Genomic DNA, 17,481 nt, shown 5'->3' with positions numbered 1-17,481 from the left:
ATTTCTCCCCACTTTCCACCACGCTTGGAGCCCCGTCGATACCGGAAATAAGAGGTTTTGGGAGGTGTTACGATAGTGTGACGGGCCCACCCTTGAGTGTGACGGACCCAGCCTTCTAGTGTGTGCTGACGTGAATATAATTGGTGAAGTTTTCTGGAGGTCTTCTACCCCATAACTCGGGCTGTGATCCCAGGCTGTTGGGTTGTGGTCGTTGGTCGACCAAGGTGTCGGAAGCCGTAGCCCTCAGGCCCACATAGCCCCCACAGTCTAGTACACTGTGTAGGTACTTTTCCGAGTGCATTCTTAACGTATGCATCCCTTGATGCTACGGATGCTAGCTAGCGGGTGTTGAAGAGTCTTAGTGCCCCGGTTGGTTAAGGTGCTCTGTCTCTACCTAGTTCATATCGCACCTCTGGATTTCAGTGGTTGTATATTTTACCTAGTCTTCCATGTCTGTCGTGCCAGTAGGACATCATTTCCGAATGTAAGTTTGGAAACAATGGCTTTTAGGATTTTCCAGGTATAGATGATGATATACCTCTCCCGCGCATACTGTATAGGAGTGTAGGTTGCTGTAGTGTGAGGCAGTGGGTGAGGTTTTCCTTTGTGTGTGGAGGTTTGTGGATAAAGTGGCTTGGGTTGGGAAGGGTTGGTACTGAGCTGGGTGCCAAGTATGTTGAGGTGGGTTTGTATCAAAAGTGTCTTTGTCTCGTCGCACAAGAGTGTGGTTCTTTGCTGTGCAACCGGTAATTATCTTACAGATCTGTCTGTTTTTATGCGGTTTGTAGTTTTATCATATTTGCTTTTGATGAGGTGGATGAGGTGGTGAGGCGTAGTGTAAGGGAAGAGCGGGTGAATTGTGTTTGTGTGATGGGGGTAACTTTTAGTTTCTTTGTCTTGACTTAAGTTTATGCCAGTAAGGGTTCTGGGGGCGTTTGGTTTTTATGGCCTTTTATATACCGCTGACGTTCGTGATGTGGGAAGTGAATGTCAAGCATGTGTGTGTGTGTGTCATGTACGTTACATGCAAGTTGGTTCGTGTGTCTGGACGTCTTTTCGTAAAGCTCTTACCCTCCCAGCCACGCGTATAGTCGGTCTGAGACACTAACGCCGTGACTACGGGGTTCGGGAGAGTTGGGTGCAGAATCACCAGAAGTTCCTTGTGGCTGTTGAGCCTCCCAAGCCGCAGAGGTCAGGGGTCAGGCAGCCTCCCTCCAGGACCACACTTTACTTTCCATTTTTGTTTCCTGCTTTCAATCCGATTACGGCGGGGGTTAGGGGCAGGTGATGGGTAGGCCTGGCACAGGATCATTTCTCACGCCGCAAACACTGCTGGCCATCCTGTGGGGGGATGAGGGTGATAACTGGAGTGGGAAGGGGCTGGAACTCCCACAATGGGGAGAGGTTTAGCCCCTCCAAGCCAAGAGGGGAAGGAGGGAGATGTGTGTAACATATCTGGGTGAGAGGTGGAAGAGAACGGACACAGCGAGGGGTCATTTCATCTCCCAGGTGAGCGGTGCAAACGCTCCAGAGTTGGAGCAGGGAAAGGTTTGACCCATTTGAGGAGGGTGAGGAGGCGGACGTGCTGTCAGCTGTGGAGAGTGGTTCTGACCCGATCACTGACCTAGCCTGGCCAGGCTATGGCCTCACAGGAGCCAAGACGTTGAAGAGACAGTGACAGACTAAGCGTACGAGAGATAAAGGACATAAAGAATAAAGGAGGAAGTCAGAGTAAAGGAGGGAAGTCAGGCTGGGGTTGATAAGGTCATAGTCTGATGCTACTGAAACTCGCGTCGTCGATGTAAAACATTACCACCTAATCTCTTCACCTGTTTATGTACAGAGAAATACCACGTCGGTTAAGCGCATTACTCGCTGACCTATTGAGACTGGCGAGCCTGACGGGAAAAGGCGAATGTTGCGAAGGCGGTAACGACCCTTTGCGTTCCTCATGTGACGCTGTTATTCCCACAGACACACGATTCAGATGTAAGTCTAGGTTACGTTAGACCTCGTCTGGATTTCCACAGATTAAGGGAGAATATACCTCAAGCGCTAATCACACACACACACACACACACACTCTTTTTTTTTCACCGATTGGTATCGCTTAAACCGCACGGCACCTTACCAGCTGCCGAGATCTTAAAAAAGGACCATAAGGTAGGAGCACCTATAACCACCGATCAAAAACTTCCCCCTTCCGGGCCGTGTGAAATCTAGGACCGGGTGCCCTGCTGGTGCTGGTGGTGGTGGAGGGAAACTTGAAGCGTTCATCAGCATGCATGAGCGTATTAAGTCGGGTGCATGACCCTCATTCGAAGGGTGTCTGAGAACTGAAGTCGGATGTTGAGCTCAACCAAGGGTGAGGACACGGGGATGTGGCTGGCGAGGGTTGTGGTATGGTTGTACGTCGGGTGGAGCGGTGGTGCGTTGGGTGTTGTGTGTGTCATGGCTAGTCCTGGCTCTAAACTTGTTGACCGGACTTGCCCTGAAAGATGGTCCGCAAGTGTGTAATACTGGTATTTCTTGCACACACACACACACACACACACACACACACACACACACACACACACACACACACACAGCTAATTGCTGAAGATGTAGATGGGGATCCCTCTTCTTAATAAAGAATAAACATTTGAAATTTGAAAACCTGAAGTTGTATGATAAGATTCAAGAGGTGGGGCCCCACAGTGTTGAACACCCCTCCCGCACTGTACAAATAGGTAATATACGTACATATACAGGGTGAACATGTGTAGAATTCCCCCCTCCCTCCCACCCTTGTACTGTACAAATAGGAAATCGCATACAGAAACACACATCTGTCCACGCTTGGTTTTACCCGGGAGGTACTGGAGCGACGATGCACACCCCTATCTCAAGACCTCATCTCTGCATCCCCAGCAGGAGCTGCTCCCTACGATGGGAGCCTCCCAGTTTGTTGCCTGTGAGGAAGACATGAGCATGGCAGGTGGCCATGAGATATGGACCCCGAGGAAGGATGGAACTCCATGAGTGTGCCGCTCAGTGTGTCACTGCGTGTAACCACATGCACGAGTTGGTTAGTGGTGGTGTAGAGGTAGTGCCCTCGAAGTACTGACGTCTACGGGGAGTGTGAGGAAGAGTTCGGTGGAAGGGTTTCGCTGTACAGTGCACAGTGGAAGGGTCACTTTACTGTGCTCAGTGGAAGGGTTGTCGTATATAGTATTCAGTGGAAGGGTTGCTGTATATACTGTTCAGTGGAGGGTTTGTATCGTATACAGTGTTCAGTGGAGGGGTTGTATCGTATACAGTGTTCAGTGGAGAGGTTGTATCGTATACAGTGTTCAGTGTAGGGGTTGTATCGTATACAGTGTTCAGTGGAGGGGTTGTATCGTATACAGTGTTCAGTGGAGGGGTTGTATCGTATACAGTGTTCAGTGGAAGGGTTGTTATATGGTATAAAATGTTCAGTTTAAGGTGTTGTTATATGGTATACAGTGTTCAGTGGAAGGGTTGTTCTATCGTATACAGTGTTCAGTGGGAGTGTTGTTATAACTAAGTTTCAAAAGAACAACAAAGTCTAGGAAAATTAAAGATTTATAAGACTTAAGAGGTAAATAGTTATTATAAACCTAATTTGACTCAGGCACGTCAGACTTGGATAACAGTACAAGGATAGACGTTAGCCTCTGGGGTATGGAACATGGCTACAAACACTGGGAAATTACGTATGCCTTCGAATAGGAGAATAATTAAAGTTAGATTACATTGATGTGTGGATTCATCAGGCTGGTGTGTGTGTGTGTGTGTATGTGTGTGTGTGTGTGTGTGTGTGTGTGTGTGTGTGTGTGTGTGTGTGTGTGTGATGGGGAAAGGAGTGTAGTGTAGGTGAGTGTGTGGTAGGGGTAGTGTGGTGGTGGTGTGTGTGTGTGTGTGTGTGTGTGGGGAAGGGGGGAGCCTGCTAGGGACAGATGTTCAACTCACCCTCTCCCCCCCGCCCATCACCTCCCGACCCCACCCCCTCTCCATTCCCCCCCCCCCCCCCAAGCGCAGGTGATCACAGGTAAAGATAGATGTTTATCTACCACCCTCCCACGCACTACCACCCAGGACATGATGGTTCAGTTGTGGGCGCGAGTGTGTGAGGAGCCGCTGCCATTGCCGGTCTCCCGCTGCCCAGGTGTACGGCGTCAGGGCACGGCTGGGGTCACGACACAGCGTTTCACGTGCACGGCTGTGGCCGGGAGGAAGAGGAGGAGGAGGAGGAGCGCTACTGCTGCTGCTACTGACCACTTCTATTGGAGGTCGAGGATGAGATGTACGTGAATGATGGCCAACTGCCCGATGGCTGTCGAGTCGTACGTGGCAAGCGACGGCACAAGAACGGTCTGTACGTGGTCCGTGGCGTGAGGCGGACGCCCGCCCATCCTCCCTGCGGAAGCCAAGGACGTGATGTGTGGCGAACGGTAGGATATGCGAGACTACGCCAAGGAGCGACTGCTGTGGCGGAGTCTGAACTCTTGAGAGTGGTCGGCCTCTCCCTGCTGAGCCCTTTCTCACCTCCTCCCCACCTCGCTCGTCAGCAGCACCTCCTCCGGTGGGGAGTCGTCAGCAGCACAGAAGATCAGTGCGGGGCTGTGATTCATTTCAGTCTGGACTGACTCACTCAGACAGGATAATGAGATGGATGATAGATGGAAAACTTCAATAGAAGGCAATATTGACACTCTGTATAGTGATATAAGTATTATATAGGATGCAGGTGGCGAGGCGTAGTGATCCCTGAGGTGTACACAGAGCCTGACGTGAGATACCGTGGGACTGAAGCCTTAGTCAGTCTTGATATGAAGCAAAGTCTTGAAGGTCTGAAAACGAGTGGCTGAAGTCTGAGAATAACGTACACACGCTAGATTCTCAGCCTTAGACTACTGGTGTGGCAGATAAAGTCTGAGAATAACGTACACACGCTAGATTCTCAGTCTTAGACTACTGGTGCTGGCAGATAAAGTCTGCACCAAGATCGGTGTTTCCTCAGCTCCTCGACCCTCCCTTAGACTCGTGTTCCAAGTCTGTGAACATTAAGACAGCATCCAGGGTTTCGGATAAGACGCCCTTCCCCCCACCTTACTGTTGTCAGACTTTATGTAGCACCAGAGACGTCAAGTCTGGTTGCTTCTGTGTATCAAGGCTGGATCCGGTACAGTGCAGGGTCTGAACACTGTGTAACTCGCATTAAAAGGAAAAGAAAACCCTAATCGGATTGCCTGCAGGACACGTCCATGCACCGGGAGGGATGTAGGAAGATCTCCCAGCCTTGCAGTCAGCGTTGATAAGCCAGTGTGTAACAACGGTATAAAAAGGCTGATTAACCTGAGGCTTGCCTGCTACATGGAGGTGCGATGGGCAACATACTTTCCGTAGATGTAAGTTTGTACGAGAGGAACCTTTTTTGGCTGTACGTTTTCGGTCTCTGACAACAGTGGTGCGTGTTCAGTGCATCTTCACAGAGTTTCTCGCCCTGGGATATGGTGCATCTTCACAGAGTTTTTCGCCCTGGGATATATATATATATATATATATATATATATATATATATATATATATATATATATATATATATATATATATATATATATCCCTGGGGATAGGGGATTAAGAATACTTCCCACGTATTCCCTGCGTGTCGTAGAAGGCGACTAAAAGGGGAGGGAGCGGGGGGCTGGAAATCCTCCCCTCTCGTTTTTTTTTAATTTTCCAAAAGAAGGAACAGAGGGGGCCAGGTGAGGATATTCCGAAAAAGGCCCAGTCCTCTGTTCTTAACGCTACCTCGCTAATGCGGGAAATGGCGAATAGTTTGAAAAAAAAAAAAAAATATATATATATATATATATATAAGGTTATTTAATGTATGTATGACTCATGGTGAGGTGCCTGAGGATTGGCGGAATGCGTGCGTAGTGCCATTGTACAAAGGCAAAGGGGATAAGAGTGAGTGCTCAAATTACAGAGGTATAAGTTTGTTGAGTATTCCTGGTAAATTATATGGGAGGGTATTGATTGAGAGGGTGAAGGCATGTACAGAGCATCAGATTGGGGAAGAGCAGTGCGGTTTCAGAAGTGGTAGAGGATGTGTGGATCAGGTGTTTGCTTTGAAGAATGTATGTGAGAAATACTTAGAAAAGCAAATGGATTTGTATGTAGCATTTATGGATCTGGAGAAGGCATATGATAGAGTTGATAGAGATGCTCTGTGGAAGGTATTAAGAATATATGGTGTGGGAGGCAAGTTGTTAGAAGCAGTGAAAAGTTTTTATCGAGGATGTAAGGCATGTGTACGTGTAGGAAGAGAGGAAAGTGATTGGTTCTCAGTGAATGTAGGTTTGCGGCAGGGGTGTGTGATGTCTCCATGGTTGTTTAATTTGTTTATGGATGGGGTTGTAAGGGAGGTAAATGCAAGAGTCCTGGAAAGAGGGGCAAGTATGAAGTCTGTTGGGGATGAGAGAGCTTGGGAAGTGAGTCAGTTGTTGTTCGCTGATGATACAGCGCTGGTGGCTGATTCATGTGAGAAACTGCAGAAGCTGGTGACTGAGTTTGGTAAAGTGTGTGGAAGAAGAAAGTTGAGAGTAAATGTGAATAAGAGCAAGGTTATTAGGTACAGTAGGGGTGAGGGTCAAGTCAATTGGGAGGTGAGTTTGAATGGAGAAAAACTGGAGGAAGTGAAGTGTTTTAGATATCTGGGAGTGGATCTGTCAGCGGATGGAACCATGGAAGCGGAAGTGGATCATAGGGTGGGGGAGGGGGCGAAAATTTTGGGAGCCTTGAAAAATGTGTGGAAGTCGAGAACATTATCTCGGAAAGCAAAAATGGGTATGTTTGAGGGAATAGTGGTTCCAACAATGTTGTATGGTTGCGAGGCGTGGGCTATGGATAGAGATGTGCGCAGGAGGATGGATGTGCTGGAAATGAGATGTTTGAGGACAATGTGTGGTGTGAGGTGGTTTGATCGAGTAAGTAACGTAAGGGTAAGAGAGATGTGTGGAAATAAAAAGAGCGTGGTTGAGAGAGCAGAAGAGGGTGTTTTGAAATGGTTTGGGCACATGGAGAGAATGAGTGAGGAGAGATTGACCAAGAGGATATATGTGTCGGAGGTGGAGGGAACGAGGAGAAGAGGGAGACCAAATTGGAGGTGGAAAGATGGAGTGAAAAAGATTTTGTGTGATCGGGGCCTGAACATGCAGGAGGGTGAAAGGAGGGCAAGAAATAGAGTGAATTGGAGTCATGTGGTATACAGGGGTTGACGTGCTGTCAGTGGATTGAAGCAAGGCATGTGAAGCGTCTGGGGTAAACCATGGAAAGCTGTGTAGGTATGTATATTTGCGTGTGTGGACGTGTGTATGTACATGTGTATGGGGGGGGGGGGGTTGGGCCATTTCTTTCGTCTGTTTCCTTGCGCTACCTCGCAAACGCGGGAGACAGCGACAAAGTATAAAAAAAAAAAAAAAAAAAAAAATATATATATATATATATATATATATATATATATATGGGAGTGGACGAGCATACGAGTCGTTGGAATGACGCAGTGTGATATGATTGATGACAGCAAAGTCTTGTAGGATTTTCCTCTTTTTATTTTTACACAGTATGGTTCAGAATAAAGTCACGAAGCGATATAATAATTCTTCTTTATTGTTTGATATTTTTTTTAAGTGATCGCCATAATCCCTCGATGCTTTGCGATAATTCTATTAAACGTACGATTTTTTTCTTTTCTAATCCAAGGATTATCTAGAGTTATTATATTCAGTACACCTCTGTAACCTTGACGTAACCTGGGTGTATCAAAGTTGGATCGTTCCTCTTGTAGATTGGGGTCTCTTAGATCTGGTGTTTCCTGTAATGTAGGGGTTTTGTACTGGCTACGTCTGTAACTTGGGTCTCTTTAAGTAGGGTTTCTATATACGATGTGGGTCTCTTGAGTTAGGTTTCCTGCAGTTAAGTCGGGTATCTTCCCCTGTAGCTTGGGTCTCTTAAGTCGGGTCTCCTCTTCTGTAACGTGGGTCTCTTAAGTCGGGTCTCTTCCCCTGTAGCTTGGCTCTCTTAAGTCGGGTCTCTTCTTCTGTAACGTGCGTCTCTTAAGTCGTGTCTCTTCTTCTGTAACGTGGGTCTCTTAAGTCGGGTCTCTTCTTCTGTAACGTGCGTCTCTTAAGTCGGGTCTCTTCTTCTGTAACGTGCGTCTCTTAAGTCGGGTCTCTTCTTCTGTAACGTGGGTGTCTTCAGTCGGGTCTCTTCTTCTGTAACGCGGGTCTCTGAATTTAAGTCTACTGCCATGTAATCTGAGGCTTTCCAGCTGTAACTTGAGACTCCTAAGTTTCGTCTGTCCTGTTAACTGGGCCACATAAGTTGGGTCTGGTTAATAGTAAGTTCATTCTTATAAGTTAGGTCCAAGTCCCCAAGTTCCTATATATGGAAGATGTTATAAATGGGTAGCGTGTATGTTTGTGTGTGTGTGTGTGTGTGTGTGTGTGTGTGTGTGTGTGTGTGTGTGTGTAGATGCAGGTGTATTCATACTGATGATTATCTTTCGTACCAGTGTCCGTGGCACATATGTTTTATACCGCCAAACACCTGTTCTGTGTTATATTTAAACTAGAGGGGAGGTGGCAAATTGCTCCCTTGTTGGTAGTCCAGCACATGGTGGTGTTACAGTGTGGCAGATGCCCCGCCACTGATGGGTAATATGGCAGACGCCCCGCTCCTGGTGGGCAGTGTGGTAAACGCCCCTTCCCTGGTGGGCAGTGTGGTAGACGTTTTTCCACTGGTTGGCAGTGTGGCAGACGCCTTTCCACTGGTAGGCATTGTGGTTGACGCCCCTCTAGTGGCGGGCAGTGTGGCAGACGCCCCTCCCTTGGTGGGTAGTGTGGCAGACGCCTTTTGACTGGTAGGCAGTGTGGTAGACGCTCCTCTAGTGGCGGGCAGTGTGGCAGACGCCCCTCCCCTGGTGGGTAGTGTGGCAGACGCCTTTCGACTGGTAGGCAGTGTGTTAGACGCCCATCTAGTGGTGGGCAGTGTGGCAGACGCCCCTCCCCTGGTGGGCATTGCAGCAGCCACCCCACCCTTGGTGGGCAGTGTGGTAGACGTCTCTCCGCTGGTGGGCAGTGTGGCAGACGCCCCTCCACTGGTGGGCATTGTGGCAGACGCCCCACCCTTGGTGGGCAGTGTGCTAGACGTCTTTCCGCTGGTGGGCAGTGTGGTAGACGCCCCGCTCCTCCACCACCCACTGGTGAACCGTCGGGAGGTAAACGACCTGGTAGGAAGTAGGGCAGGTGTGCTCCTCTCTTATGATCCCCCACGACAAGTAATGTCCGTAGGACGTGGTGTCGTAAACCTTGCGTCTGTCTGTACATCTGTGAACAAGTTCTCTTGCGATCACAACAAGTCTAGCAATAATACTTGACAGAAACTTCCCAGCTACATCGTAGGGTACGTACCATTCCATGGAAAACGACGAACCGAGTTGTTAAAGAGGCCACGTAGTTACGCGAATTAGCATATTAATTACGAACGTATACCATCATTCATTAAGCCACAGGTAGATATCATGGCATTCAAAGTCTTTGCAAATGAGCGAGCTCAATAGCTTTTAATTTTAGCTTTACATTCAACTCGTGATGGGATATTGAGCACACTAAATGCCTCTTCTACGTTAGCTGGGGTTTGGCTCGATTTATCTACGGGGTCAAAAGTGACCACCACCTCATGAGGATGACCCCCACATCCCGGGGGTCAAAAGTGACCACCACCTCATGAGGGTGACCCCCCACATCCCGGGGGGTCAAAAGTGACCACCACCTCCTGAGGATGACCCCCACATCCCGGGGTCAAGGCTGACATTCGTGGACAAGTTACAATAAGAGAGTGACAGAACTCCATTATTTAATATCTATTCGTTCGTCTGTATTTACTCGCATTTGAGAACACTGGCGTAATATCGGTGATATTTCTTTCCCAAAATGATATACAAATTAGGTGACTGTACGCATTAAAAGCGAGAACAGACGTAGGAGCAGTTTACTACTGCTCATCATACTTTAGCCCTCAGCTGTGTGCAGGTTTTCAGGTCCTTTTAACACCTGGGATGTACGTAGATAATGTCTTCTGCAGGAGAGGTTCTCGTGTGTTGATCTGAAGTTCATTGATGTGAGGTGAATAGTACTGAGCATTGGTCTTGATATTGCAGCGTTATAAATCTATATTGAATTTGAAGCTTTGGATGGAGTCACTGTTCTGAAGTGGTCCCTCTCTCTCTGGATTTCCACTCCTTGTTCTGGGCGGTTTGAAACACGAACCTGGTATCACCAGATGTGGTTACCACTCTTGATATATATATGGAAGGATAAGTGTAGATATGTGTGGTTGATTTACAGTCGCTTGTGTTGGATTTGTGTGGTAAGAGAGGACGGTTGTGTGTACACAGGACGCTGGAGTGGGACTTGTGTGTGTGTGTGTGTGTGTGTTTGAGGAGGGCCCTTGACTGACTGGCCTGTCTAGGAAGAGTATCAACTTGAACCATCATTATTTACGCGCGTGAATACCCAGCGTGCCTCGCTAGGAGGAGCAACAAGTCAGTCGGTTAATCATTAGGGATCTTCTGTATTAATCATCACACTACGTATCTCATCCGCAAGCCTCTCTCTTCACAAGCGCCGTCAGACCGTCTCTTGTTTAAGGATACGACACATTACGTTGCTCTGTGGTGGAGGATACGCGTCACGATAATTGGTGGTGTTGTCAAGTGAAAGAGAGAGAGTGAGGATTGTTCCCCTCAAGTCCATCCAGAGCGACAGAAATGCTCAACCTTAGTATACTACCCCAGCTGAGGGACATGAATCCGACGTTCAGCATTAATAATTGTGGGTAAACATGCACAGTGTCTGCTCATCTCTGGAGCAAGCAGCTGGCCCGCTCTTCTGGTCGCCAGCAGGGATTTCACACGTAGCTTCATGTATGATATTAAACCTGATGTGTATTGTGTGTGTGTGTGTGTGTGTGTGTATTTATGTAAGATTACGTGTATTTATAACTATTTGCCTGTTTATGCATGTGTTTTTAAACAAAAATAGACATAAATTTACAATTTTGTGACGACGGGTTCTTAATTACTGTGGACTGACGTGTGTGTGTCTCTCTCTCCCCCAGCAGGGTATGCGGGAAGGCCCCGGCAAGCCACCGCCAGACAAGGATGAGGCCACGTCCAAGACAACGTCCAGACACCGTCTTGAGGAGATCCTGTCCCAGCCAGGACCCTACCCCCAGGTCAGTTGCTTCCTCTATCGGTGTCACTACTCGCGACCCAGGTCGCCTGCAGAATCCAGAAGGCCAGGGTCAGGTCTAAGGCTAACCCTGAAGTCAGTAGCTTTGAGAGCTGGGTCAGGTCAGTTTAGTTTAGTTGGTGACCCACTTCTAGGTCAGTTGAGTGGCCTCGGGTCGACTCAGTTAGTCCTGGTAGGAGTCCAGCTCCATACCAGGTCTCTCGCCCGACCCAGGTCAGTAAATGTAAGGCCAGGTCATTCCCCCACATTAGCAGCTGCCAGATCAAAGGTTAAGGATAAGGCATGGGGCATGGGACAAGTTATAGGAGAGTTAAGGTGGTTAACTATAAATAAACTAAGGAGAAGTTAATTGCCATTGTTATGATAGGTTGAATGAGACAAGTCATCATATATGAGTGACTTCAGGGGGGGAAAAAAAGTCCAATACGAAGAGTTCCAGTCAGGAAATATGAAGGTTACGTGAGGCTGATGTGGGAGGGCAGTGGGTTAAGAGATTCTTTTGTTCATGTCCTTAACTCGGAGCATGTTTGCCCCGTCTTCAAAGGAACTATCCACCAGGGACATATCAAAAGGTCCTCAGCCGATCCTTGTGATTATTCCGAATGGAATACAAACCATATAAATCTATAGACATTACTGAGTTGCCTTAGGTATTTTTTTTTTTAGCTTGAGGTGATCCACATACCTATGTTTTCTTCACCCTATGAGGCACTCAGTAGATCTTTGCCTCCTTACCCACGTAATGTAATCGGCGGACCATTCTTCCCTTACCCATGTAAAGTGATCCTCCGACCTTCTCTTTCCTTACCCACTTAAGTTAATCTATACAGAGTTCTGGGGGAAGCACCCGAACCACTGGTCTGTGACCCAGGCATCTGCCCGGCTGCACAGACCAGTCTAGAGGAACTGGACCACTGGTCTGTGACCCAGACATCTGCCCGGCTGCACAGACCAGTCTAGAGGAACTGGACCACTGGTCTGTGACCCAGGCAGCTGCCCGGCTGCACAGACCAGTCTAGAGGAACTGGACCACTGGTCTGTGACCCAGACATCTGCCCGGCTGCACAGACCAGTCTAGAGGAACTGGACCACTGGTCTGTGACGCAGGCAGCTGCCCGGCTGCACAGACCAGTCTAGAGGAACTGGACCACTGGTCTGTGACCCAGGCAGCTGCCCGGCTGCACAGACCAGTCTAAAGGAACTGGACCACTAGTCTGTGACCCAGGCAGCTGCCTGGCTGCACAGACCAGTCTAGAGGAACTGGACCACTGGTCTGTGACGCAGGCAGCTGCCCGGCTGCACAGACCAGTCTAGAGGAACTGGACCACTGGTCTGTGACCCAGCCAGGTGTCTGACTGTACAGACAAGTTCGAGTTAAGTAACTACACTGTGTGTGTGTGTGTGTGTGTGTGCGCCTGGAGGGGGGGGAGAGAATCATCCGGTTATTGTATCGCCCTAAGTTGTGGACCAGAACCCGTCCATAAATAGTTCTTAGATTAATCCGTTAATCAGGACCGATCAGAAAATAAGCAGGAGGTTAGAGTGACTAAGGCCAATCAAGAGGGAAGAAGTGGCTGGTCTTTCCATTAATCAGGGCCATCCAAGGGATAAAGGGTGGGTTGTTCCATTAATCAGGATCAACCAAGGGATAAGGGGCTGGTCTTTCCATTAATCAGGATAAACCAAGGGATAAGGGGCTGGTCTTTCCATTAATCAGGATCAACCAAGGTATAAGGGGCAGGTCGTTCCATTAATCAGGATCAACCAAGGGATAAGGAGCAGGTCGTTCCATTAATCAGGATCAACCAAGGGATAAGGGGCAGGTCGTCCATTAATCAGGATCAACCAAGGGAGAAATGGTAGGTAGTTCCATTAATCAGGACGATCCAAGGGATAAGGGGCAGGTCGTTCCATTGATCAGGATCAACCAAGGGATAAGGGGCAGGTCGTTCCATTAATCAGGACCAACCATGGGAGAAATGGTAGGTCGTTCCATTAAGGATCAACTCTGGTTTGTTTGGGTTTGAGAGGCTGGGTCTCCTAGGTTTTGAGAGGTTAGGGCTCATAGATGTTGGGTCTGCTAGGCTCTCGGAGGTTGGGTCTCCTAGGTTTTGAGAGGTTAGGGCTCATAGATGCTGGGTCTGCTAGGCTCTCGGAGGTTGGGTCTCCTAGGTTTTGAGAGGCTGGGTCTCTTTATTTTTAATAGGCTGGATCTCCTACGGTTTTGAGAGACTGCGTCTCCTGGGTTTTAGGAGGCTGGGTTCTCCTAGGTTTTGAAAGGCTGGGTCTCCTAGGTTTCGAGTGGCTTGGTCTCCTAAGTTTTGAGAGGCCGGGTTCTCATTGGTTGAGAAAGGCTGGATCTGCTAAGACTTTGAGACGCTTGGTCTCCTAGGTTTCCAGAGGCTGGGTCTCCTAGGTTTCCAGAGGCTGGGTCTCCTAGGTTTCCAGAGGCTGGGTCTCCTAGGTTTCCAGAGGCTGGGTCTCCTAGGTTTCCAGTGGCTGGGTCTCCTAAGTTTCCAGAGGCTGGGTCTCCTAGGTTTCCAGAGGCTGGGTCTCCTAGGTTTCCAGAGGCTGGGTCTCCTAGGTTTCCAGTGGCTGGGTCTCCTAGGTTCTCCGAGGCTGGGTCTCCTAGGTTTCCAGTGGCTGGGTCTCCTAGGTTCTCCGAGGCTGGGTCATGCTGGGGCAATGTTTGGCGAGGCTCTGGCAGAAGACTTGACAGAGAAGCGTCGTATTAACAGCTAGACAGGATGGAACATTTTTCCAGGCCAGGGGGCTTCCAGGAATCATCTTTGTACAGAAATAGAGACTGAATCTCTTTTTTTCTTCTTCTGTGTATCTGGAAAAGCTTTTAAAGTATCTTTCTGGAAACTGAGAACCTGGATTTTTTTTCCTTTTTTTTAGGGGGGGGGAGGGCGGGTGCGCCGCTGCCTGTGAGAAAGAGGCTGGAAACATAATCATTTTTCAGGAATATGGTGTAAAAGTGTTGGGTTTGTTGAGACTGAGGTTTGGAATCATCCTTTTTCCATGTGAAGCTGCTGGAAGGGTTGAGTTTTTTTTTTTCTCTCTTGTGTGAGAGTGAGGGAAGATGGATGATAAAGGAAGGTGTAAGATACTGGGCTGAGAGAAGGTGGTATAAGGCACTGCTAGTGGCTGGGAGAGGGTGGTATAAGGCACAATTGGTGGTCGGGAGAGGATGGTATAAGGCACTGGGCTGAGGATGGTATAAGGCGCTGCTAGTGGTGGGAGGGGACTGTATAAGGCACTGGGATGGGATAGGTATAAGGCACTGCTATTGGCTGGGAGGAGACGGAATAAGGCACTATTAGTGGCTGGGAGAAGACTGTATAAGGCACGCTGAGAGAAGTCGGTATAAGGCACTCCTAGTGGCTGTGAGAGGACGGTATAAGGCACTGCTAGTGGCTGGGAGAGGACGGTATAAGGCAATATCAGTGGCTGGGAGAGAACAGTATAAGGCACTGGACTGGAAGAGGACGGTATAAGGCACTGGACTGGGAGAGGACGGTATAAGGCACTGGACTGGGAGAGGACGGTATAAGGCACTGGACTGGGAGAGGACGGTATAAGACACTGGACTGGGAGAGGACGGTATAAGGCACTGGACTGGGAGAGGACGGTATAAGGCACTGGACTGGGAGAGGACGGTATAAGGCACTGGACTGGGAGAGGACGGTATAAGGCACTGGACTGGGAGAGGTCTGTATAATGAACTGGGGAGTGAGAGGGAGAGGGAGGTGTATGACTCGTAGTGAGAGGTGTCACCAGTGAGAGTCGACCCGGATGGAGACGTCTGTCTGGGAGGCTGGCTTGGGTCAATGCTGGTAGACAACTCAGGTCGAATGGTACACCGACCGTGGCCAGAGGCCCTGGGCTGGGTCGGCCACCCGGGGATGTTGGATGGGTGGGTGGGGAAGTGAAGGTAGATGGAAAGGATCGGTAACTGATGAGGTCGAGATAAGAAGGCTAGAGGGAAGCGATTAGTGGCGGTTGATTGGATTAGTGAGGGGAGAGGGGTAGATGGAAGTGATTGGTGAGGCAGAGAGGGGTAGGTTGAAGTGATTGGACTATCGGATAATATGAAAGATGGACAAGGTAAGCCATGATGTGGGAGAGAAGACCTTCCCGGAAGAAAACGGAACGGAAGGGATGGGATCTTGTGGGAAGGTTGGAGGGATGGGTTCCTGTAGGAAGGTTGGAGGATCTGGAATGGCCATATAAACAGTGTGTGTGTGTGTGTGTGTGTGTGTGTGTGTGTGTGTGTGTAAGAGAGAGAGAGAGAGAGAGAGAGAGAGAGAGAGAGAGAGAGAGAGAGAGAGAGAGAGAGAGAGAGTAGTGTCTTTGGGATCTTTCAAGGGTATGTCTCAGGTCTCGTGGGTGACGCGAGAGGCCCAAGAAGGAGGAGGATGTGGGAGTTCCAGTTCCCTCGTGAAGGAGTTCCATGGAAGACTGGATTCTGGAAAGGAACGTCTGGGATCCATAATGATGCAAGGGGGGGCGGGAGGTGAGGTGTGCAGGCAAGGGAGCGAACCAGTCGCTGCTGCAGCTGTTCAGCGCACGTTCTCACCTGGATTATCCAACTTGATAGTTGGGTCAAGGTAATTAAACTCGCAAATGTGACATTACCCTGCGATTATGTCCATGGGATCAGCGTGATATTATGCCAGTCAGGCGAACCCGTGGTATTTAGCTGACCTAAGACTCACTGTGAGGGAGGAGGAGGAGGGGGGAAAAATGTGAATAGTTTCCCAGCAAACCTGTTAGAGTTGATGAGTCCCACGCCTCCCTCCCTCACGTGGGTGTGTTGTGGTGTCACGGGGACGATGGGGTGGGGCATAACCCCAGGGAGGGCCTGGTATGGTGAGAGAACACTTTGGGATTATGGCTGATGAAGGGAATTTAGGGTGTAGTGTGTGTGTGTGTGTGTGTGTGTGTGTGTGTGTGTGTGTGTGTGTGTGTCGGGAGGATGGGAGTAGCATTGCTAGATGCAGCTACTACAGGTGCTTCGTGGAATCGTGCAGCCACGTTGACAATAGCATTTCCCCCCAAAAAGAGTCTCTGGTGGTTGGTGGGTGACGGTGGCGTGGTTGGTGCAGTGTATGGTATAGGAGTTGTGCCCAGTGATGTCGTTGAGGCGTACACACCCACTCGCCAGTTTGGCAAAGTTTAAAGGGTTATCAAGTGTTTTGTGAGTGTACCGTCGCTCGTGTAGTGCCCAGAATTTTTTTCAGTGGTACTGCGTGATAGATGGTGTAATGGCGGGAACCTGCTTTGAAGGTTGCGTCTGATACGAGAGTGTGGTGGCGTGTGTCGTGAGAGCGTTAAGTGCCCAAGAGTGCGTCGTGAGAGTCTGAATTACCCAAGAGTATTGTGTTATGGAAGTGTCAAGAGCCCAGAGAGTGTGTTATGACGAGTGTGTGAGGTGTGGTAGGTGTAGTCTGTGCTATCCTGGGGTCATACTGGGGTACTGGGAAAGGGGAGGAAAGAGTGTGTTATGCCACGTCCTACTGGGATGTAGACTAAGAGGGTTGGTGGCGGTTAGCAGCCAGTGTCGTAGTTCATTGATCAACACCCAACTATTCTCTTACCCTCAGGTGGTGCTGCCCACTACCGGCGGTTACTGGGACGAGCACAGCGCCGACGGGGACCACCAGTACATCACCAACAACTCCAACAATAAATTTGAGACGGACGAGACCGCCCTCTTCTATCGTCGCTACTTCCTGGGAAATGTAAGTACAGACTCCACCCTCTCCTCTCTATTTTCCCCGTGAGCCTGGATTTCACAGCCAACCACCTCTGATGCTGATACACAGTACCTCTTCGATTCCCTCTCAGTGAACTCGCCTCCTGGCTATTTTCTGTAATTTCATTCTTCTTCTTTATGAGATTTTTAACGATTCACATCAGCCCTTGCGTCTAGTACCCGTTGGTGACGTGCTTCATACAGGGGTGTCGTCTGATTAAGGAGACAACAGGATGTTGATAAGCGTGTGGGAATGTTAACATGACCAGGACGAGAGATTAGACTGGTAGGGTCACCAGGCCTGGAACATAGGCTGGGAGGGTCACCAGGCATGGAAGAGAGGCTGGTAGGGTCACCAGGCCTGGAACATAAGCTGGTAGGTCACCAGACCTGGAA

General features: G+C 49.1%; 1 protein-coding gene across 1 annotated transcript in view; it reads left to right on the top strand.

Annotated features, from left to right (window-relative positions):
• Positions 1 to 17,481, top strand: part of LOC139757182 (uncharacterized) — an 857,301-nt gene that overhangs the window by 738,567 nt on the left and 101,253 nt on the right. Inside the window, exons 7-8 of the mRNA XM_071677314.1 lie at positions 11,191 to 11,307; positions 16,934 to 17,071. Coding sequence (XP_071533415.1) covers positions 11,191 to 11,307; positions 16,934 to 17,071 — 255 coding nt within the window. The remainder of the gene's footprint in view (positions 1 to 11,190; positions 11,308 to 16,933; positions 17,072 to 17,481) is intronic.

This window comes from Panulirus ornatus, chromosome 25, assembly GCF_036320965.1.
Source record: "Panulirus ornatus isolate Po-2019 chromosome 25, ASM3632096v1, whole genome shotgun sequence".
NCBI classification, from domain to species: domain Eukaryota; kingdom Metazoa; phylum Arthropoda; class Malacostraca; order Decapoda; family Palinuridae; genus Panulirus; species Panulirus ornatus.
Note: the sequence above shows the minus strand (reverse complement) of the source record. Positions and strands in the feature narration are given on the sequence as shown.